Raw genomic sequence first — 22,889 nt, forward strand, 5'->3', positions numbered from 1 at the left:
CGCACCTACTACAATTTTAACCTTGTTTTTGATTCTCTGAGGATCAATTCTGGGGATTCACTCGGAGTTCAAGGGGATATAATTATAGATATAATTATAGATATAATATTTTTGTAGGTATTTATTTTTTTATTTTAAATACATCCCCAGGCAGCTATATTGATACTCTCTTCCTGTATAGATTTTACAGCAGGGTGTGTGCTTTATGGCAGCTGAAATGAATGGGAATCAAATGGCAGAGAAATATTATACATTATTATTATGGTCTCAGATTACCTTTCTTTTATGTAGGTCTCTAGCAGTACACAAAAACTATCATCTCCTACCTTAAACTAAAATCACCTACCTTTTATCTTTTTAGTTTTAAATAAAAAATTTTCAAGATATAAACAAACATTCAATGCGGTATGTCATCATTGAAATGACAGTAGCAATGCATGCTGGATTCTTAATGTAACTCAGATAAATGATAAGCGATACATAGTTGTTTATTGAGCATAATGACAACCAACATTGGAGAGGCAAATGGAAATTCATCCCAAAATAAACTACCATATAAAATACAGGTTCTTAGATAAAAGGAGAACAATTCCGCTACATGCCAGGGTAGAACATATTACTAGGGTTAGGGTTAGGATCAAGGGTTACAGAATAGGGCATAGATAGTGTCAATGATGAAAAATAGAGGAAATATCATACTTAATCAGTGTCGTGGAACTACATGGAGGTTGGAAGTGTTTTTGATTTTAGCACCATAAGAGCCACCAATTCCATAAGATCAAAAGTCTTGGTGTTGGGAGCAGTAGCACATGAAAGCAATCACACATGGTAAATGGGCTAGGGTACACAGAGGATTTTTATGTGTTGCCTCTCATGGAAGGGATACCAGCTGAAATTTTTCAGCATGATATCACTTCTCCACAAACAGCAAGGGTTTCCAAGGAATTTCTGTACTAGATTGCGATACTTCCATAGCCTGCCGGGCCACCAGATTTATTGCTAATTGAGCATTTATGGGACCAGTGCAAATGCCAGCTTTAGCAACCTACAAGCCCAGATATGGTATCTGTGGGCAAATTTGCTGCAGGATACAAAATGGAACTTGTATTTCTTCATGCCCAATCATCTTGTATCCGGGCTAAAGGCAGCCAAGGGTTAAGGGTTGCCATCCTGGTAACCACCAGGCCAAAAACAAAATCTCTGTGCCCCCAGGGTCTCCTTCCAAAGTTTGTACATTGGGAACTTCAGAGAGGTTATGATTGCAGGGAACATGAAACAGTAATTCTCAACCTCAAATATTATAGTCTGTGGCATCTCTCTTAGCAATGGGGATGGATTTCCGGGCACGCTAAAAATGTTCAGTGGCACAACATGTTACAATGTACTAACTCCAGCAGCCCCCAAGACCTCTTCATGCCACAGTTCATACACCAAATATGGCACCAAATATTGGATGAACTCTCGTTTCCGCCCCGACATCCTTTCTCCTCAGCAGAACATGATCACGAATACCAAATGGCAACTCTCAACTTGCAGTTGGTCAACTGCCATACTCGATATATCTTTGATTGACTCCACACCCACAGACTTCACGCATCATCTTCAGAACCACTACTGGCATGGCCAAGGCCCCCTAGTGAGCTAATGCATCTAGTGATTTGGCTTCTCATACATGGAATAGCAAACAGCTAAAACTGTTTGTCTGAACTATAGCTTATACTTTACTACAGAACAATGGTTATAAAAGATTCACGTCCATCATCCTGTGTCTCTGAATCCTGAAGATGATGTGAATCACTGAAGCAAGCTGGGGAGGCAGTTGTAGGGTAGTTTTAGTAAACAGAGGTGTTCCCTTATAAGTCAATGTTCAGACTGCAGACACACAGTCAATCAATACTGTACAATACAATGATCAATCCCTAGCCTTTCCTGCCTGCAAAATGTACCTACACAAGCTAGCTTCCATCCTACTACTCCAATGATTGACCTAAAATGGACAAATGCTACCAATGTGAGATTCTGAATTCCTAAGCAAGTTACTACTACTGTGAATGTTTTCCTTCCCATAAAAATTTCACTCCACTATTGTGTGTACTAATTCAGATTCTAAAAACACAGAATTGTAAGATATCCTTTAATTCAAAACATATCTTTATTACATAAAATACAATAAATGAAAATAGTTATGGGGTTCTAACACCTGGAACCCAAGAAATAGTTATGGACATATACAAGTATAAGAGACCTTAGACTGCAAGTTACATATTGCAATAGTACCATACCGCTACCGTCCTTCACAAGAGACAGTTTGCTCCTGGTTGCCAACCTATAAATTTATGTTTTGTGTGCCCACTATGTTTTTTTGCCTTTCATAACAGCAAAGTTGGCTTGGCTCACTTTTCAGTTTCCCTGCCTTCCTGTCTTTTTTTACGGCACACAGCCAATTGTCATGAGTCATAAGAATTCTTAAGAATTTTCGGCAGTGCAAGCTTTCCATCTTCTACTGGAATAGATACTCTTCAGTATTAAGGCTATGGAGACAGTACCGCTCTGCTTTATACATATCAAAACAATTAAAAACCAGAGGAGAGAATATTCATTTCCATAACACTGGGGTAAGTAGATCTTTTCTATAATACATTAATAGTTGTTAAATCCATGAACAATATCTGGAATTCTAAGAGTTATAGCCTTTAGTGTGAGAAGTGAGTGCCCTTTACCTACTGTATATCTTATAACTAGTTGCGTCTTTTTGGGGGAGGGAGATTTTTATGCTGTTTCTATACAGAGATTTGTGACTTGCGTTCCCGTTTCAAAAGATTTATGTAATTTGTATCTAAAAACATCCAGGATCAGATTTATGGTTTGTTCTGTATGGAGTAGTCTCATTATTGAGAGCCCCACGTGTGAAGCCCTTTTATTTTACATTTATTGAACAGACAATAACACACTTTTCTAATATTGTAATATTTACAATTCTGTTCACAAACTTCTTTATATCAGAGCAATAGTTTAACTTAACAAAATGGGACACCAAAGTACCATCATCCATAGAATAAGTGAATAGCTCTGTCTTACGTCACCCTTACATGTGTCATGTGACCTTGGTATATGGTTAACATTGTCAAGGGAAATAGTTATGAGCAAGTTGATTGATCCAGACTAGGAATATGGAATTAGTTATGACAACGTTTTCTTTGCAGATTGTACTGTATAAACTCAGTGCATGTGTTAGTCATTTGTCATGTTCTACCACTCATTTATTGTGACACTTCAGTTCGTGAATCTCTAGTGACTTGTATGTGTGTTAAAGATGTGTATACAGGACACAACTAGGTTGGGAACTTCCTGGACTCTGAAACTACAATTTATGATCTGTATAATGGGCACACTAGTCTCACTGAATATGAAATATACAATATATACTGTAACATTGCAATAAATTCAAAGGTTATTGCTTTAACAGCAAACTTTCCCTGGATATTGTCTTACAATGAAAATAATTTCTGTGGGCTTTGAACCAACTATCATAGCAAGTTAAATATGTTGTATTGTTCTCATAACCATATATTATCACGACAGAGTGCCTGAATGATACCAAACTGTTACTTAAAGGGGTTCTCCTATCTCAGTGTTTCAGCCAGGCTGCCTGCAGTATGTGCTTCTCACTTCCTGTATTTCTCCTCTGTTATAGACCCCAAACGCTCTCCTACAGTCTGCTCCCCTTGCATCCTTACTCCTCACTGCTCTCCATACCCCATGGTCCCCTTGCAAATTGCTCCCCTTTGTTCCCCCTACAGATCACTCTACAAGACTGCTGCCCATAGTTCCCTCATCTCACAACAAGTGCTCCCCATGGTGGCTGGAAAATAGAAATTATTTTTAAAAAGTACAATAAGGTTTAGTGGGGAGAAAAGTTATCCAAATAAAAATACAATACCTTGTCAGGGTCTGGGGTTACTAGGTGGGGTGGCATAGACACACAAGTCCAGTTTCTTTTAGTCCAAAACAAAGGTAGAGTTTCATTTTCACTCGAAAATATAGTGCAGCAACAAAAGGAAACAATACAAAAATAAATCCCTGCCCGGCTAGGCTCTAACTGAACATAGAATAGGTTACCTCACCTAGAATAACAGAAATCCAAAAGCCAGTAGAATCATTCAGGACACAGCTCTAAAAATAGGACCTCTCTGTCAGCTCTCCAGCCAAACTCTGCCAAAGTGCTGCTGCTGGAGCAACTTCTTAAGCCTCCTTGACGAGGAGACTCTCTGCAGCTGAGTCGCTAACGGAACATCCCCAAAGTGTGGATTGGAGGGGGGTGGAACAACAGGTCCCACTACCAACCTACCTGCCATTCTTAAAAATCCAGCCCAATACTGAGCATTTACCAAAATGCTCAGCAGACGAAAGTTGTCTCCTGAGAACAAACATTCCTTCTGGAGTTTTCTCATCTCACCCACCTTAGTAACCTGGGTGAGATGTACACCCCCTCCATTACCTGACCAGCCATCGGCTTACAACCCTTTTCACATTTTTTTGCATTATTGGTATCACCACAATTACATTGGCATGCACTATATAATTAACTTGCACAACACTGAAAAACAAAATCTTTTTTTATTGATCTAAATAACTAATAAGGTATATGTACCCCAAAAGCAAACAAAGAAAACTTCAAATTATTCTGCCAGGTCCTCATAAATGAAATCACTCCCCCAAAAATCGATGCATCTTTAATATTAACAGATATTGATGATCTATCCTTAGGATAGGAGCTGAGCTGTGGCAACCTGGCCCTGCCATTACTGAGCTGTGCTCTCAGCCTTGTTCTCTCTGTTAGTTCTGGCAAAGGCAGCTGCTGAGAACAGCTGATCCACTGTAGTTTTGGGAGTGTTGGACCCCCACCAATTTCAGTGCAGAAGAGATGATGGAGAAACAAAAGTTAGGAGCCTATTAGATTCTCCAGCCACTATTGACCATGGGACCCAAGCGGTTAAATGTCCAGGGTCACATCCGATCTTGGACACTGTAGCAGGGTGTCAGCTGTAAGATATAGCTGCTGACAGCACATGGTACATTTCTGGCATGGTGAGTTAAGCCCCTTACCACCACTATTTAAGGTAAAGAATGCTGTAGGAATGGGTTAATAAAGGATATTCAATGAATCTTTTGTACCCCATAATAGTGCCATTAAAATACAACTCATACAACAAAAAACCTAAGTAACCATATTGATAGAAAACTAATGATGTTATGGCTCTTAGAATGCAGTGGATGTTCTGTCCCGATATAGGCCACATTCTTAAGGGGTTAACATTTATTTAACAAATAAATAATCCGCAAAGAATAAAAGTAAACAAGGGGGGGGGGGGCAGAATTTTAAAAAAAAAACAAAAAACCAGCTAGATTTCCAAAAAATTCCGACTGAGAAACCAAAACATATGTCCCAAGGGTGTGATTACTAACAGGAATTAGTCTTTTCTCAGAAACTGCGGGGGAGGGGGTGGTTGCTGGTTTGGGAATGACGGGCACATGTGGCTGGAATTAGGATTTAGGAGGACTGAGGAGTTTCCACTTCTACAGATAATACCTAGAGAGATCTATTTAAATGATGACATTTATTAGATACCCTATAACAATAAGCTATTACATTCTACTAAACACTCTGAATGACGTACTGAAAGCTAAAGCCCCACGTGGTGGAAACACAGTCATTTTTTGTTACAGATTTTGTTGCCTTTCTTTGAGCCAAATCCAAAAAAAATGGGCAATGTATACAAAGTACTTATACCTTTTGGCTCAAAAAAAAAAATGCTACAAAATTTGCAAAAAAAAAAAAATTGCATTTCCGCAATGTTGGGCCCTAACTTAAAGTGGTATTCCCACAAAACAAGTAATCCCCTATCCATAGCAGATCCTCATGGATCAGGAGAACAGGGAACTTTTGTCTCCTGTTGCGAATGAAGTGGCAGTCGGAGCACTGGAGATATTTGAATGCTGTACTTTAGCTAACTCAGTCATCCCCACTGAAATTAAAGGGGCATTACGCGAGCTCCCCCGCTACTGCTCCAGTCACAATAGCTTTGCCATTCTTTTATTACTTTAATGGTGTTTGCCATGCAGGATAATGTCTAGTTCTATAGTTCAGGTTGTAACATTTTTTATTTTTTTTTTATTTTTTACTTTTTACTTAGCGAGAGGCCAAAAACACTGTGGAGAAGACTGCAAGCAGAAACTCCTGGCATTTTTTCCGTAGCGCTTTTCACATAAAGTCTGTAGAGTTTTCATCTGCTCCTATTATACCTATACAGAAAATGCCAGCATTTCTATAGGTATAATTGACATGCGGCGATTTCCAAAAACGCATTGCGGTTTTTCCTGCAACGTTTTTCATAGAAAGTTTGCAGAGTTTTCCCCTGTGGACTTTCCCTATAGGTATAATTGAGGCAGAGACGGCCAGCGTTTCAGTAGGTACAATTGACCTGCTGCAATTTCCAAAAAGCAATGGTCTTTGCTATTGCACCATTTCCACTGCGGATAATTTTCTTTAATGTGTGTATGCGATTAAACGAAATAGATGTTATATTGAGGTCTGATCAAATAGATATGAACATATGAAGAACTCCATCTAATAACATTAGTTCTGCTTGTCCTACTAAAAACCGCACAGGCACAATCGGGACAATCGGGACAACCTGCAATACTGGCAAATCTTCTTAGTTTTTCGTCTTGACTCTTGGATTTTAGGTTGTACAGGTTCAAAAACTATGGTGGAATTTACAAGCTGCTCTAGCATTGCATCCTAACATGTAAAGATATGAAGGCCACTCTCCTATACAGCGCCCCCTTTGCCTCAACATAACCCAACGTCAGGCCACAACCAGCAGGGACATACCCCGAGACATCCCTTCAGAGCTCCTTCCAAGGGACAACCCCTTGGCACAACCAGTGTACAATTTAAGGTACCCACAAAGAAAGCACAAAATAGCCAAACACAGTGTGCACAAATAAAATCCCACTTAGTAGACTATAGTAGATCATGTTGGATAGTGTAGTCTAGGGTGGCTTGGGGAAACAGGGTTTCAGATTCTGAAATGTAGGTTTTATTTATCTCTTTGTTATATTAAAGAATTATTAAAGAGGTTCTTAAAGGGATACTACCATTAAAAAACTTTTTTTTCTAGATAACACGTCGGAATAGCCTTTAGAAAGGCTATTCGTCTCCTACCTTTGGAAGTGATTTCTGCCGCACCGTTCGTTCAAAATACCGGTTTGTACCGATATGCTAATTAGTTCTCTCGCAGCGATGGGGGCATCCCCATTGCTGCTCGAAAACTGACTCCAGTGCCGCCTCTGTCTTCTTCTGCATCCACCCCTTCCTTCTTCGGCTTGACGTCGGACGCCTGCGCAGTACGCTTTGTTCAGCGAAGTTCGCCGAACGTACTGCGTATGCCCGCGGCCATAGTGCCGACACCGCAATTTCGCGCATGCGCAGTACGTTCGGCGAACTTTGCCGAACAAAGCGTACTGCGCAGGCGTCCGACGTCAAGCCGAAGAAGGAAGGGGCGGATGCAGAAGAAGACAGAGGCGGCGCTGGAGTCAGTTTTCGAGCAGCAATGGGGACTACTTGTATACAAGTAGTGCTGTTTAGTTATAAAAGAAGGAACTGAAATTGCAGCTTGCTATATATAGGTATAAGTCACAGTTCCGAAAATGCTTTATCATAAACAGTCAAACAATAAATGCAAACTACATAGCAAAACCGATTCCATATGAATTGTAACTTTTGAACACCTTTTGATTTTCTTGCAACGTTTGTGTCATTTCTAAATTTTGCAATATTCTTTATTAACAGATTGTTCCTCCTTTCTCTTTTGCTATTTTAATCTTTCCCTTGTTTCTTTATTGAGCATTAAATTCTAAATACTGCCTTCACTACATGACCTATGGAAGTCTTGTAATTTACCCATGTCTCACCACTTATCTGCCATCTTCTTCTTCATTAGAGATTTGGCAATTAGTGTGACCAACCACATACAACAGCCCTGTATGTAAGTGGGGCATATAGTTACCATATAGTTTGAAATGTCTCGTGTTGTAATTCATTGCAAACAAATGATCTTTTACTTTTCGGTGATGAAGAGAGTATCTGCAAAGGACAAAAGCTGACTCACAGATCCCAGTGAGGTTACCTTTGCTCTGGACCGGTGCCTGACCAGAGAGGTATGGTATGTATTACATCTATGTATATGTTGCACTTTTTCAATCCCCTATATCTTACATGCTTAGAGTTTTGCTACATTTGCCTTATTATATGTATGATATATAGCAGGTCCTTTTCTACCTGTACTATGTCCAGCTGCAGCTTTCTTATATGATATTACTATAATAATGTACTAGGAATACCGCTACAGATTAGACCATTAACAGGTGACAGAGACTTTTTTTATTATTAAGAGCAGAGAAAACATTATTTTTCTGACAGTCAACATGATGTATAGATAAGGAAGTTGTGGGTAAGATAAGGAAGGGCCTGACCTGACGATTGCAGTATAGAACATGTCTTTACTTCTTATTTCTTTGTTTGCTTTCAGTACTTAAACACTTCTCAGCGCTCAGCACGGTTATCATGGGCACGAGCAACTCCTTCAGACCACTTGCCTTCGTCCCACTATTTCTGAGTGAGTAAATATTATGAAAAAACAAAATCTACATACATGAGTTTTCCTTTTTTTCTCTTGTTGTTTTCCTACATGCCACAGCGTATACAGGCCAAGCCAAGCACTAAATATCAATATTACTGAAATAATGGGCATAGATATAAGAAGGGGTGATGCAGAATGAGACCTTTTTTTTTGGAAATAGTGACACTATCTGGCCTTATTATATAATATAGCTGTCAGTTGTCACTAATTCGCTCATCCCCTGCTGACTCTGCTCCAGTATTGTCCTCTCCTTTTGACTTAGATATAGTCTTGTGAGAAAAGGCAAACTAGTAATATATTCATTTCTATTGCTGCTGATTCTGAGCTTAGGAGTCCACTGGGCGGTCTTACTAACTGACAGCTATATCTTTGTCTACATGAAAGGCTGTCAATTACAGATAAGTCAGCCAATTGGATTACCTTCATTAACTTCTGGAAGATAATGATTATGGCCTTGTCTGCTGTCCTGATATTTTCAAATATATAGGGAAGGGAAATGGAGCAGATCTTCTGTAGTGGAATTTAGGAGGTTCTTTGAGGTTGACACTCTGCACAGGGATGTAACTACCGCAGAGGCAGTGGAGGCAGCTGCCACAGGGCCTGGGCCATTAGGGGGCCCGGTGACAGCTGCTACCGCTGTGTTTTTTTGGTTTTTTTTGTTTTAAATAGGCTGTTATGAGCCCTATTTACTTGCCGATCCTGGCTGGGCCGGGATCGGTAGGTGACACCACGGGCCCCACAAATACTATCATTATACTTGGGGGTCTTTGCAGACCCCCGAGTATAATGATCGGCGGACCAGGCCTGCTTCCCGGGTCATGTGACATCCGACGTCATAGAAGAAGGACATCAGCGGAGAAGACAGCGTAGGAGCCGGGGGACAGGTAAGAAACAGTAATTTTTTATGTTTTTATTCCCCCAGGTCTCCGATTATTATACTCTGGGGTCTGAAAAGACCCCAGAGTATAATAATTGTTTATGGGTGTCAACTATGGGCTATAATACTGTGTACAGGGGCCACTATGGGGGATAATACTGTGTGCAGGGGCCACTATGGGGGATAATACTGTGTGCAGGGGCCACTTTGGGGATAATACTGTGTGCAGGGGCCACTATGGGGATAATACTGCGTGCAGGGGCCACTATGGGGGATAATACTGCGTACAGGGGCCACTATGGGGGATAATACTGTGTGCAGGGGCCACTATGGGGATAATACTGCGTGCAGGGGCCACTATGGGGGATAATACTGCGTACAGGGGCCACTATGGGGTATAATACTGTGTGCAGGAGCCACTATGGGGGGTAATACTGTGTGCAGGGGACACTATGGGGGATAATACTGTGTGCAGGGGACACTATGGGGGATAATACTGTGTACAGGGGCCACTATGGGGGATAATACTGTGTACAGGGGCCACTATGGGGTATAATACTGTGTGCAGGGGCCACTATGGGGGGTAATACTGTGTGCAGGGGCCACTATGGGGGGTAATACTGTGTGCAGGGGACACTATGGGGGATAATACTGTGTGCAGGGGACACTATGGGGGATAATACTGTGTGCAGGGGCCACTATTGGGGATGATACTGTGTGCAGGGGCCACTAGGGGACATAATACTGTGTGCAGGGGCCACTAGGGGACATAATACTGTGTGCAGGGGCCACTAATGGACATAATACTGTGTGCAGGGCTTACTGAGGGACATAATAGAGTGCAGAGGAGGGGGTTGGTCGAGGTCTTCGGTGTCGGTTGGGGGGGGGGGGGGGGCATGTCAAAAGTTTGCCATGGGGCCCCGCCATTCCTAGTTACGCCACTGACTCTGTATGATCTAAAATGAGAAATATTGATCTAAGACATTAGGACATGAACAGAAAGAAGGTTATTACATTGTATGGTGGTTATTGTATGTTATATGATTGAAGTATTATAGTTTATATACAGTAGAATATTCCATGTTGCTCTGGTTGTGTCATCTCTTTGGATAACAAGACAGACTTAATTTTGTCAAATGTTGTAACTTGTACCAGATGTGAAAGAAGTAGAAGCAGGGTGAAGATATAAAACAATATTCTTTCTCTATTAATCCTCTGTATACAGAGACATGTTTCTTCTCTGTGTTTTCAGGTTTTGCTCATTGTAATGGAAATCTTGAAGAAGGATTCGGTAAGTTTTGCTAAAGTTTAATATGAAACTAATGTTTCTCTATAATACAGGAAATTTCGCAACACTGTATCTTGCAATATGTTATCTAAAAAGATTACCAGGGCTGGCAGTGTTAAAAACAAAAGCAAAAAACACTGCTGAAAATGCTGGAACCTGTCTGGTCATTACAGTAAGATAATAATCAGACTGTCTAGAGTTATACAGTGCACGATGCAGGATAATACATCTGGTGAGGGTTTAGACTGGGTAGTCTTAACTTTACACTACTGTATTTAGTTATTGGTTTAGTTTACTCCCAAAAATGCACCAGAATTTGGTGCATGATGTTGCATCTGTGTTACTTCCCTTGCAAACACAAGTCAGAAACAGTGTCTATAATGATTGATAAATATCAAATGTGCCCGATTATCCAGGACCAATGTCAGCACAATGAAACTGAACATTTTTGTCCAGGTTTGTCACTGTAATTAAAGTATAGTAAAGATATAATAATTTAAAAAATCTATTATGAGAGGCATACATGGTGGCTCAGTGGTTAGTACTTCAGGCTATCAGTGATATTAGTGTCAATTACAATCTTGTTATACATTCCGTTCTGGTCATCCTCTGTATTGCTTGTTGCTGGTCACATGACACAGCTGAGGACCACACAGCAGTGAATGACTAACAAATACAACCTCAGATAAGAAAATTACTTTCACGTACATTTGTAATGGCCGGAGCCTCAATACACTGCTCAAAAAAATAAAGGGAACACTCACATAACACATCCTAAATCTGAATGAATGAAATATTCTCATTGAATACTTTGTTCTGTACAAAGTTGAATGTGATGACAACAAAATCACACAAAAATCATCAATGGAAATCAAATTTATTAACCCATGGTGCCTGGATTTGGAGTCCCCCCCAAAAAAAATTAAAGTGAAAAAACACACTACAGTCTGATCCAACTTTGATGTAATGTCCTTAAAACATATCAAAATAAGGCTCAGTAGTGTGTGTGGCCTCCACGTGCCTGTATGACCTCCCTACAATGCCTGGGCATGCTCCTGATGAGGTTGCAGATGGTCTCCTGAGGGATCTCCTTCCAGACCTGGACTAAAGCATCTGCCAACTCCTCGACAGTCTGTGGTGCAACATGATGTTCCGGATGTGCTCAATCGGATTCAGATCTCTGGAACAGGCGGGCCAGTCTATAGCTTTATTGCCTTCATTTTACAGGAACTGGCATTGTCCTGCATTAGGAGGAACCCAGGGCCAACCGCACCAGCATATGGTCGCATAAGGGGTCTGAGGATCTCATTTCGGTACCTAATGGCAGTCAGGCTAACTCTGGCGAGAACATAGAGGTCTGTGTGGCCGTCCAAAGAAATGCCACCCCACACCATTACTGACCCACTGCCAAATGGGTCATGCTGAAGGATGTTGCAGGCAGCACATCGCTCTCCACGGCATCTCCAGACTCTGTCATATCTGTCACATGTGCTCAGTGTGAAGCTGCTTTCATCTGTAAACAGCACAGGGTGCCACTAGCGAAGTTGCCAATCCTGGTGTTCTGTGGCAAATGTCAAGCACCCTGCATGGTGTTGGGCGGTGATCACATCTCCCACCTATGGACGTTGGGCCCTCATACCATCCTCAGGAAGTCAGTTTCTAACCGTTTGTGCGGACACATGCACATTTGTGGCCTGCTGGAAGTCATTTTGCAGGGTAGTGGTCTGTCTCCTGGTAGCACCTCCGGTCTATGGACACTCCACTGACAGACACAGCAAACCTTCTTGCCACAGCTCGCATTGATGTGCCATCCTGGATGAGCTGCACTACCTGAGCCACTTCTGTATGTAGAGTCTGTCTCATGCTACCACGAGTGTGAAAACACAGCCAACATTCAAAAGTGACCAAAACATCAGCTAGAAAGCATTGTTAAGGAGATGTGGTCCGTGGTCCCCACCTGCAGAACCCTCCTTTATTGAGTGTGCCTTGATAATTGCCAATAATTTCCATCTGTTGTCTATTCCATTTGCACAGCAGCAGGTGAAATTGATTGTCAGTCAGTGTTGCTTGGAGTTACATTGTGTTGCTTAAGTGTTCCCTTTATTTTTTGAGCAGTGCAGATATGTGGGAGTGCCTGTTAAAATGCAGGACCAACCTCCAAAACTATTACACTTTGATAAAAGTAATTAGAACTATTTTACACACTGAAGTCGGTCTCTCTTATTTTTTTTTTAGATATACAGTATGTTATTATTGGAGTGTGTCTAGGTACAATATTTGCAGTTGCCTTTATCGCTATTAAATTGTACATGATCAAGAAGCACATGCTGGATAACAACTGTTCAGGTGAGCTAATCTAATAAATCAATCTTCATACAAAAGCGTAATATCCAAGAATATATAACCATATTGCATTTCATCTCTTACATTCACAGATTCTGAGTCTTTTCATATGAAAATAAGGTAAGAGCATATTATGGAAGTGTGTGCTTATGGTAATTTTTAATTTTTACGTCCCAATGTTAATAAAATCTGTCAAACAGCTGTGAGGTCAAAATGCTCACTATACCCCTTGATAAATTCTATGAGGGGTGTTATTTTCAAAATGGGGTCAGATTTTGGCAGTTTACATTGTTCTGGTACTTTGGGGGCTCTACAAATGCAACATGGTGCCCGAAAACTATTCCAGCAAAAACTGCTTTCCAAAAGCCGAATAGCACTTTTTCCATTCTGAGCCCCACCATGTACCCATACAACAGTTTACAATCACATATGGGGCATTTCTGTGTTCAGGAGAAATTGAGTAACAAAATTTAGGGAGCTTTTACTCCTTTATCCTCTTGTGAAAATGAAAAATTTGGGGCTAAAGTGATGGCTTATTGGAAAAAGTAATTTTTCATTTTCATGTCCTAATGTTAGTAAAATCTGTGAAACAGCTGTAAGGTCAAAATGCTCACTATATCCCTTGATATGTTCTGTGGGGGGTGTAGTTTAGAAAATGTGGTCACTTTTAGTTTCCACTGTATTGGCACTCTAGGAGTTCTGCAAATGTGACATGGCACCTGAAACTATTCCAGCAAAATCTGCCATCCAAAGCAAAATAATAATAATAATAATAATAATAATAATAATAATAATAATTAATAATATATTTTATTTATATAGCGCCAATATATTCATCAACACTGTACAATTTGTAGGGTTCAAGTACAGACAAAAAGATACATTACAAAGAAATAGAAATACTCGACCAAACAGATGGACACTGCGCTACTCCAGATAGGAACGACAAGCACTTTATTGAGAATTCTTTACACTGTGTAAAGAATTCTCAATAAAGTGCTTGTCGTTCCTATCTGGAGTAGCGCAGTGTCCATCTGTTTGGTCGAGTATTTCTGGTCGCTACATCCCCAAGGGGTTGTCGGACATCCTTGCTGCTGTTATATCTCCAGTGACACCCATCAGTTGAACTGTCAAGAAACTTCCTCTCACCTGGGAAGAGACAGCAGAGAGTTGCTCGGTACACAAGTTTGTGTTTTATTACAAAGAAATAGTCACTTCACACAATGGGACTGAGGGCCCTGCTCGCAAGAGCTTACAATCTATGGGGTAGAGGGGGTGACACAAGAGGTAACAGGGGCGGCATCGGAGGTAGCATTGCTTATACAGTGACTTGTAATAGAGGTTACTGTCATTACACAAACATAAAACTCTATGAGCCATCACCAATATCGTATGGGGTAATGTGGGAGAGAAACAGAGGAGGGTTCATTATAGGGATTCTAATTATGGTACAAAGGGTTTACATTAGGAATTGTGATAGGCCTGTCTGAAAAGATGTGTCTTTAGTTTGAGTTTAAAGATGTAGAAATTTGGATTTAATCTGATTATCCAGGATAGAACATTCCAGAGAAGTGGTGCAGCTCAGGAGAAGTCTTGTATACGAGCATGGGAAGTTTTGATAATAGAGGATGGAAGTGTGGAAGGGAGGAAATGTAGGGAGGTGTGGCATTATGGAGAGCCTTGTAGTGAGGGTGTTAACTTTATACTTTATTCTATAATGAATAGGCAGCTAATGTAGCGACTGGCACAGACCCGAGGCATCGCTGTAGCGTCTAGCCTGATAGATGAGCCTGGCTGCTGCATTCAGAATAGATTGTGGAGGGGAGAGTTTAGTGAGGGGAAGACCGATTAGTAAGGAGTTACAGTAGTCAAGGTGAGAATGAATCGGAGCAACAATAAGTGTCTTTAATGTATCTCTGGTAAGGAAAGGACGTATGATGTGAGGAGGTGGTGTAGGAGGTGACATGAGTGGCGAGTGATTCAATATGGTGGGTGAAGGAAAGGTCTGCTGCCTAGGAGTTATAGTAAAGCCGGAGACTGCAATGGATATATCAGGGACAGATTTATTAGATGGTGGAAACAGTAGTAGTTCAGTCTTAGAGAGATTTAGTTTCAGATAGAGTGAAGACATGATATTTGATACAGCAGAGAGACAGTCACTGGTGTTCTGTATGAGTGAAGGGGTGATGTCATGGGAAGATGTGTATAATTGGGTGTCAATCAGCATAAAGATGGTACCGGAAGCCAAATCTGTTGATGGTTTGTCCAATGGGGGCTGTGTAGAGAGTGAATAGCAGGGAGCCTAGGACCGAGCCCTGAGGAATCCCAACAGCAAGGGAAAGAGGGGAAGAAATAGAGCCTGCAAATGATACACTGAAAGTGCGGTCTGAGAGATAAAAGCGCTCTTTCCATTTTGAGCCCCACCATGTACCCATACAGCAGATTATTACCACATATGGGGTATTGCCGTGTTCAGGACAAATTGTTTAACAAACTTTGGGGGGCTTTCTCTCCTTTAACCCCTTGTGAAAATTAAAACTTTGAGGATAAAGTGACGTCTTAGTAATTTTTCATTTACACATCCCAATGTTAGTAAAATCTGTGAAACAGCTGTGGGGTCAAAATGCTCACTATACCCCTTGATGAATTCTGTGAGGGGTGTAGTTTCCAAAATGGGGTCACTTTTAGGGGGTTTCCATTGCTTTGGTACTCTAGGGGCTCTGAAAAACTATTCAAGCAAAATCTGCTGTTCAAACATCCATGGTTGCTCCTTCCCTTCCATACGCTGCCGTGTGCCCAAATATCAGTTTACACCCACATGTGGGGTATTTCTGTGCACGGGAGAAATTGTATAACAAAATGTGAGATGTATTTTCTCCTTTAACCCTTTGTGAATGTGTTAATTTTAGGTCTAAATGAATGTATTAGTGAAAAAAAATGAAATGTCTAAATTTCACCTCCATATAATTTTTATTCTTATGAAATGCTTAAAGGGTTAACAAACATCCCAAATGCTGTTTTGAATGATTTGAGGGTTGCAGTTTTGAAAATGGGGTGATTTATGGGGGTTTCTATTATATAGGCCTTTATAATTCCTTTCAGAACTGAAGTGGTCCCTAAGAAAATAATTTTGTGAATTTTCTTTTAAATCTGGAAAATCGCTGTTACACTTGTAAGCCTTGTAACGTCCTAAATAAATTAAAAGACAATCAAAAGATGACACCAATATAAAGCAGAGATATGGTAGATAATATTCATGTATTTGGGTGGTATGACTGCCTGAAAAGCAGAGAATTTCATATTTTGAAAATTGCAATTTTATAAATAAGTACAAAAATATTGATTAGTGTTTACCACTAACATGAAGCCTAATGTGTTACAAAAAAAAAAACTCTCTCAAAATCACTTGTGTAAGTTAAAGCGTCTCAAAGTTAAAATGACACATGTCAGTTTTGAAAAACAAAGCCTGGTCCGTAATGAACTTTTGAGCTGTGTCCTTAAGGGGTTAACATCCCCAACCACCCTCAATTTTAATATGAGTAATTCTGAAAGAGGCATTTTCAGACGAAATAACTTTAAAAATGCGCAATGTATGAAGCATTCTGGAGGGACACGGAGGTATGATAGTGCATTATAGCTCACGATCAAGGTTGCACCACAGGAGAAAACTCAGAGGGTCATTTGATTATATTTTTACCAAAATGATGGTAAAGTGTAGGTGAAAGTGCATAAAACATGTTTTTTATTGTACACTAAAATAATTGTTGCAGTAACTGAAAGGAAATTGCTGTGGTCTTCTAACTCCTATTACTCAGATATTAATTTCAGTATCGGCTGCTGCATGACACCAGACCACAACCGGAACCAACAGTGTGTGAAACAGTTCTGGTCTGGATTCCACAAACATTATCGCAACTAAAGGTGAAGCTGAGGATAGTAAACCTCGCTGGGCTCCAACAGCACAATGTAAATACACTAGGAGCAGTGGTGAGCCTAGCCTCTCTGCTGCCTGAGACGGACGATCAAAAGACGCCCCCCCCCCCCTCCCGTATTGAGTCGGGGGGGGGGGGTTGTTCATCTTTTGATCGTCTGCCTCAGACAGTGGGGGGATTGGGGGTGCTAGCAGTACCATTACAATAAATTACAACATTACAATAAATACAATGCAATGTGATATTTTGTGCAGTAATAATCACAGGAGACGTCTTCCCACATTTCCCGTCTCTTCCCTTTGGACTGCCATGACCACTTCTTCCAGCTGTGACTTGACCCTGTAAAGTTTGAAACACAGGCATCTTTAAGTCCTCACTTCTCCACACATCCAACCCCTATGGAGATATATATATATATATATATATATATATATATATATATATATATATGTCCTATGTATATACAGTCCTATGAAAAAGTTTGGGCACCCCTATTAATCTTAATCATTTTTAGTTCTAAATATTTTGGTGTTTGCAACAGCCATTTCAGTTTGATATATCTAATAACTGATGGACACAGTAATATTTCAGGATTGAAATGAGGTTTATTGTACTAACAGAAAATGCGCAATATGCATTAAACCAAAATTTGACCGGTGCAAAAATATGGGCACCTCAACAGAAAAGTGACATTAATATTTAGTACATCCTCCTTTTGCAAAGATAACAGCCTCGAGTCGCTTCCTGTAGCTTTTAATCAGTTCCTGGATCCTGGATGAAGGTATTTTGGACCATTTCTTTCTACAAAACAATTCAAGTTCAGTTAAGTTTGATGGTCGCCGAACATGGACAGCCCGCTCTCAAATGATCTGAAAACAAAGATTGTTCAACATAGTTGTTCAGGGGAAGGATACAAAATGTTGTCTCAGAGATTTAACCTGTCAGTTTCCACTGTGAGGAACATAGTAAGGAAATGGAAGACCACAGGGACAGTTCTTGTTAAGCCCAGAAGTGGCAGGCCAAGAAAAATATCAGAAAGGCAGAGAAGAAGAATGGTGAGAACAGTCAAGGACAATCCACAGACCACCTCCAAAGAGCTGCAGCATCATCTTGCTGCAGATGGTGTCACTGTGCATCGGTCAACTATACAGCGCACTTTGCACAAGGAGAAGCTGTATGGGAGAGTGATGAGAAAGAAGCCGTTTCTGCACGTACGCCACAAATAGAGTTGCCTGAGGTATGAAAAAGCACATTTGGACAAGGCAGCTTCATTTTGGAAACAAAAATTGAGTTGTTTGGTTATAAAAAAAGGCGTTATGCATGGCGTCCAAAAAGAAACAGCATTCCAAGAAAAACACATGCTACCCACTGTAAAATTTGGTGGAGGTTCCATCATGCTTTGGGGCTGTGTGGCCAATGCCGGCACCGGGAATCTTGTTAAAGTTGAGTCGCATGGATTCCACTCAGTATCAGCAGATTCTTGAGAATAATGTTCAAGAATCAGTGACGAAGTTGAAGTTACGCCGGGGATGGATATTTCAGCAAGACAATGATCCAAAACACCGCTCCAAATCCTCAGGCATTCATGCAGAGGAACAATTACAATGTTCTGGAATGGCCATCCCAGTCCCCAGACCTGAATATCATTGAACATCTGTGGGATGATTTGAAGCGGGCTGTCCATGCTCGGCGACCATCTAACTTAACTGAACTTGAATTGTTTGTCCAAAATACCTTCATCCAGGATCCAGGAACTGATTAAAAGCTACAGGAAGCGACTAGAGGCTGTTATCTTTGCAAAAGGAGGATCTACTAAATATTAATGTCACTTTTCTGTTGAGGTGCCCATACTTTTGCACCGGTCAAATTTTGGTTTAATGCATATTGCACATTTTCTGTTAGTACAATAAACCTCATTTCAATCCTGAAATATTACTGTGTCCATCAGTTATTAGATATATCAAACTGAAATGGCTGCTGCAAACACCAAAATATTTAGAACTAAAAATGATTAAGATTAATAGGGGTGCCCAAACTTTTTCATAGGACTGTATATCTTACAGCAGCCCCTGCAGCCTATATTATGCCCCACGGTGGCACAATAGACTGTGGGGCTTAATAGAGGTTGCAGGGGGACCGCTGTGGGGCATAATAGACGTTACAGGGGCCACAGTGGACCCTTTAAGCTCTATTATGCCTCACAGTTGCACACCCATGAACTATTATTATACTCGGGGATCTTTTCAGATCCTGATTATAATAATCGGTGCCCCAGGGGAGTGGAGGGAACATAATAAACAGTGTTACTCACCTCTCCGGGATCTGATGTTACTCCTAGAAGGCTTTGGGCCTATATGGTAATGTGTCAGACGTCACGGCTATTAGCAGTAACAGGCTATTACTACTAGCACAGGCTTCGGGCCTATATAGTACTGCTAGCACAGGCTTCGGGCCTATATGGTAATATCCCACACCACGTGATGTCTGGGCATTACCATATAGCCCCGAAGCCAGCTTGGATTAACACCAGATCCTGCAGAGGTAAGTAACATTGTTTATTATGTTCTCTTACCTCCCTGGGGCTACGATTATTATACTCAGGGGTCTGAAAACAAATACTTATACTCGGCCTATTATAAAACAAAAAAAAAGAGCTATTATACTTACTGACCGACCGCGCGCTGCTGCTCCTACTGCCGGATTCTCTTCTCTCACAGGATGTCTGTGTATCAGCGTAGGCGGCATGATGACACCGCCTACGCTGATACGTAGATGTCTGAACCAGCGCAAGGAGAGTGGCAGCTCTCCTTGTGCTGGTTCTGAGGGGAAAAAAAATAAATTGTCCCCCCCCCTCCCCCCGGACTGCCTCCCAAAGCAGGCGCCTCACGTCGCCTCATTAGAGGTGCGGCGCTGACCAGGAGCCTCAGGAGTTGATTCTGGAATTTATCTTCAGCTACATTAAAGCTAATAATCTCACAAACAGAGTGACATATGAGTCTAAGGTTACTAGGCTAGGGAATCTAAACAGTAACATCAGTATGTATTGGTGGTTTAGAGACCCCAAAACCAATAAGGGTTCCCTTTAAGAAGAGTTAGCTTTGCTCCACTACTCCGAAAGATGTAGCTTTCTCTTAATCACATTTATCTCTGCAGACTGTGTGCTGTCCTTACATCTTTGGCCCCTTTTTCTGAAGCACATCCCCACCCATCTCAAGTCAAACTCCCTATCTCGCTGTTCTTTATTCTATTCTGCTGCAACCCCCTTGCCATGCCAGTTTACAACATTGTGTCTTCTGATGTCCCACTTGCTTTCTCTACTTACTGTACTTTTTAATGCTAATAATGCTACATAGAAAGTGCTCTTGTAAATGATAGCCATACACGTAACACTCAATGCTTCTCAAAATCATATCATCAAAATACTTACTTAGCTTCAGTATATTGGTGCAAACCTTAAAGATCAAACCCTGCATAGTTTTATTCTTTCTCTTCCTTTTGTATTGAGAGCTGTTCCTGCCTCTCACTGAAAGTTATTGTGTATGGAGTAGGTGCTTGGAGTATAGTGCTGTGTAAAATGTAGAGAAAATGAAGGGGGATGTAGGGGGCAGGGTCTTTGTGTGCTCGTGTCCTGCAGTGTACGTATGGACAGTTGTACACTTTGTTATACGGGAAAAGCTACAATGTGATCCTGTTACTGATTCTGACAAATAAAGCAGAGTCAAGAAGCTAGGTGTCTGAATGAAACACACGCTCACCTGGATAGATACTATTCATGTATACTGCTTTCAGAAACAGAACCACTTTTCTTAAAGGATGAAGATTAACTCACCACTAAAGTTACATCTCCAACTTTTTTTTTTAAATGTAGATTGTGAGCCCCACATAGAACTCACAATGTACATTTTTCCCTATCAGTATGTCTTTTTTGGAATATGGGATGGAAATCCATGCAAACACGGGGAGAACATACAAACTCCTTGCAGATGTTTTTTTTTTGCCCATGGCGGGATTTGAACACCAGGACTCCAGCGCTGTAATACTAACCACTGAGCCACCGTATGGCCTCTATACCTCCAACTATTCTTACTATGGGGGTGTAGAATTATTTTCTATATAAGTCAAATACATAATCCTATTCTTATGTAGCAGGTACTATTACTCTGTATCTAAAACATATACTCAGATATCTAAGTATATAAAAATGTTATATGTTTTATACCTATTCGTGTCCATATGCAAATACCAATAATTTGTTTGCTATTTATGCAGTTGTGTTAACACAGCACCATCTGGTGTCAAAGACCAGGAAGGCAATATATGACTAATACAACAATTGTCCTAATTGTCATGTCTGCTGTTACACATTAGCAAGACAGATATCTTATTATACAGCTTTAGGTAATCGTTGATGACATTTCTGGGCATTCCAGTAAATGTTATTTGTATATAGTGTCTCCTTCTTGCTGCTATTGTTCATGTTGTTTTTATTGTCTTCCAGATATGGAGATGGAAATTCATCATGAAAGAAAAGAAAATCTTTGAGTTCTGTCTGAGACTCTGCTTATGGACAGTACTTGCTACTAGATGTACATACTACAGGGATATTGTGTCTGTAATTTCCATAGAACTTACTATACTAGATAATTCAAGCATGTAAATAACTGAGAACTTTTCACTGGATTTTATAAGCACAATATTAATGTTAATGGTTTGGTTTAACTTGTACATGGATATATAAATACAAAGAATACATAAAGTGTGGGAGTGCTGGATTGTATACAATGGCCATAGACGACCGGATGTCAGTCATCTCCATATAGTTACCTGGTTACTTAGCCTTTTCCTTTTTTAAATACATGTTTATATATGTAGCTATTTCAGGAGAAAAATTGCAATAAAATCCTCTTTAGGCTAAGGCCCCACATTACGGAAACTCAGCGTATTTGTTGCAGATTTCGCAGCAGTTGTATGAGCCATGGTCAGGAGTGGAATTACGGATGGGAAATGTCTAAGGTCTTCCTTTATATTTTCCATTTCTTTTCAAGTCCGTCCTGACTTTGGCTCAAAAAACTGCAGCAAAATCTGCAATAAAAAAATGTGTTTTCACAATGTGGAGCCTTAGACTTATAGTGGATATCATCTGCGTTTTTGAAAATGCAGCTTTTCTGCAACGTTTTTTTTCTCACAATGTAGGAATACAATTAGATAGAATCTTATTCACGTTGCTAGTAGTGTACAATGTGGCTGTTAGGGAATTGCTTAGATGACAATTCCCCAGTAGCTGCTGGAAAACCCTGGAGGAAAGGGCACAAGAGACAGAGATCCCTAAGCTGAAGCCCTCCACTGTCCCTTCCTCTTGCCAGGCCCTATCCTATGTAATAGGCGGCAACTAGGAGACTATCCCTTCCTACCCTGTTTCCCTGAAAATAAGACGGTGTCTTATATTAATTTTTGCTCCCAAAGATGCGCCATGTCTTATTTTCAGGGGGTGTCTTATTTTTTTCAAAGAAGAATTCACATATATTGCTAAATATAAAAATTAACATTTATTAAATACTGTACAGTATAGAAATATTTTTATAGATTTGTAGAGCAGGCGATTTTGGACACAGGGATACCTAACATGTACGGTATGTGTTTCACAGTATTTACATACTTTTATATGTGTTCTAGGGAAATGGGTTGATTTGAATTTTTAATATATATTGCATTTATTAACCCCCTATAATACATTACAGACAGGC

The 22,889-nt window shown here is 40.5% G+C and overlaps 2 protein-coding genes across 4 annotated transcripts in view; one reads left to right on the forward strand and one right to left on the reverse strand.

Annotated features, from left to right (window-relative positions):
• Positions 1-22,889, reverse strand: part of PLAU (plasminogen activator, urokinase) — a 420,354-nt gene that overhangs the window by 69,550 nt on the left and 327,915 nt on the right. The window lies entirely within an intron of this gene.
• On the forward strand, positions 2,493-22,023 carry TMEM273 (transmembrane protein 273). Of its 3 annotated transcripts, XM_075257808.1 has the most exons (8): positions 2,493-2,615; positions 7,185-7,270; positions 8,143-8,228; positions 8,595-8,681; positions 10,835-10,873; positions 13,106-13,216; positions 13,306-13,333; positions 21,644-22,023. In XM_075257808.1, exons 4-8 carry the CDS (start codon positions 8,630-8,632, stop codon positions 21,666-21,668), a joined length of 255 nt encoding a protein of 84 aa, XP_075113909.1. In that variant the 5' UTR covers positions 2,493-2,615; positions 7,185-7,270; positions 8,143-8,228; positions 8,595-8,629; the 3' UTR covers positions 21,669-22,023. The 3 variants fall into 3 exon arrangements, with proteins under 3 accessions (XP_075113909.1, XP_075113908.1, XP_075113910.1); XM_075257807.1 differs by lacking the exon at positions 7,185-7,270; XM_075257809.1 differs by lacking the exon at positions 7,185-7,270 and having other exon boundaries at positions 8,143-8,223.

This window comes from Leptodactylus fuscus, chromosome 10 (assembly GCF_031893055.1).
Source record: "Leptodactylus fuscus isolate aLepFus1 chromosome 10, aLepFus1.hap2, whole genome shotgun sequence".
In the NCBI taxonomy this organism is placed as follows: domain Eukaryota; kingdom Metazoa; phylum Chordata; class Amphibia; order Anura; family Leptodactylidae; genus Leptodactylus; species Leptodactylus fuscus.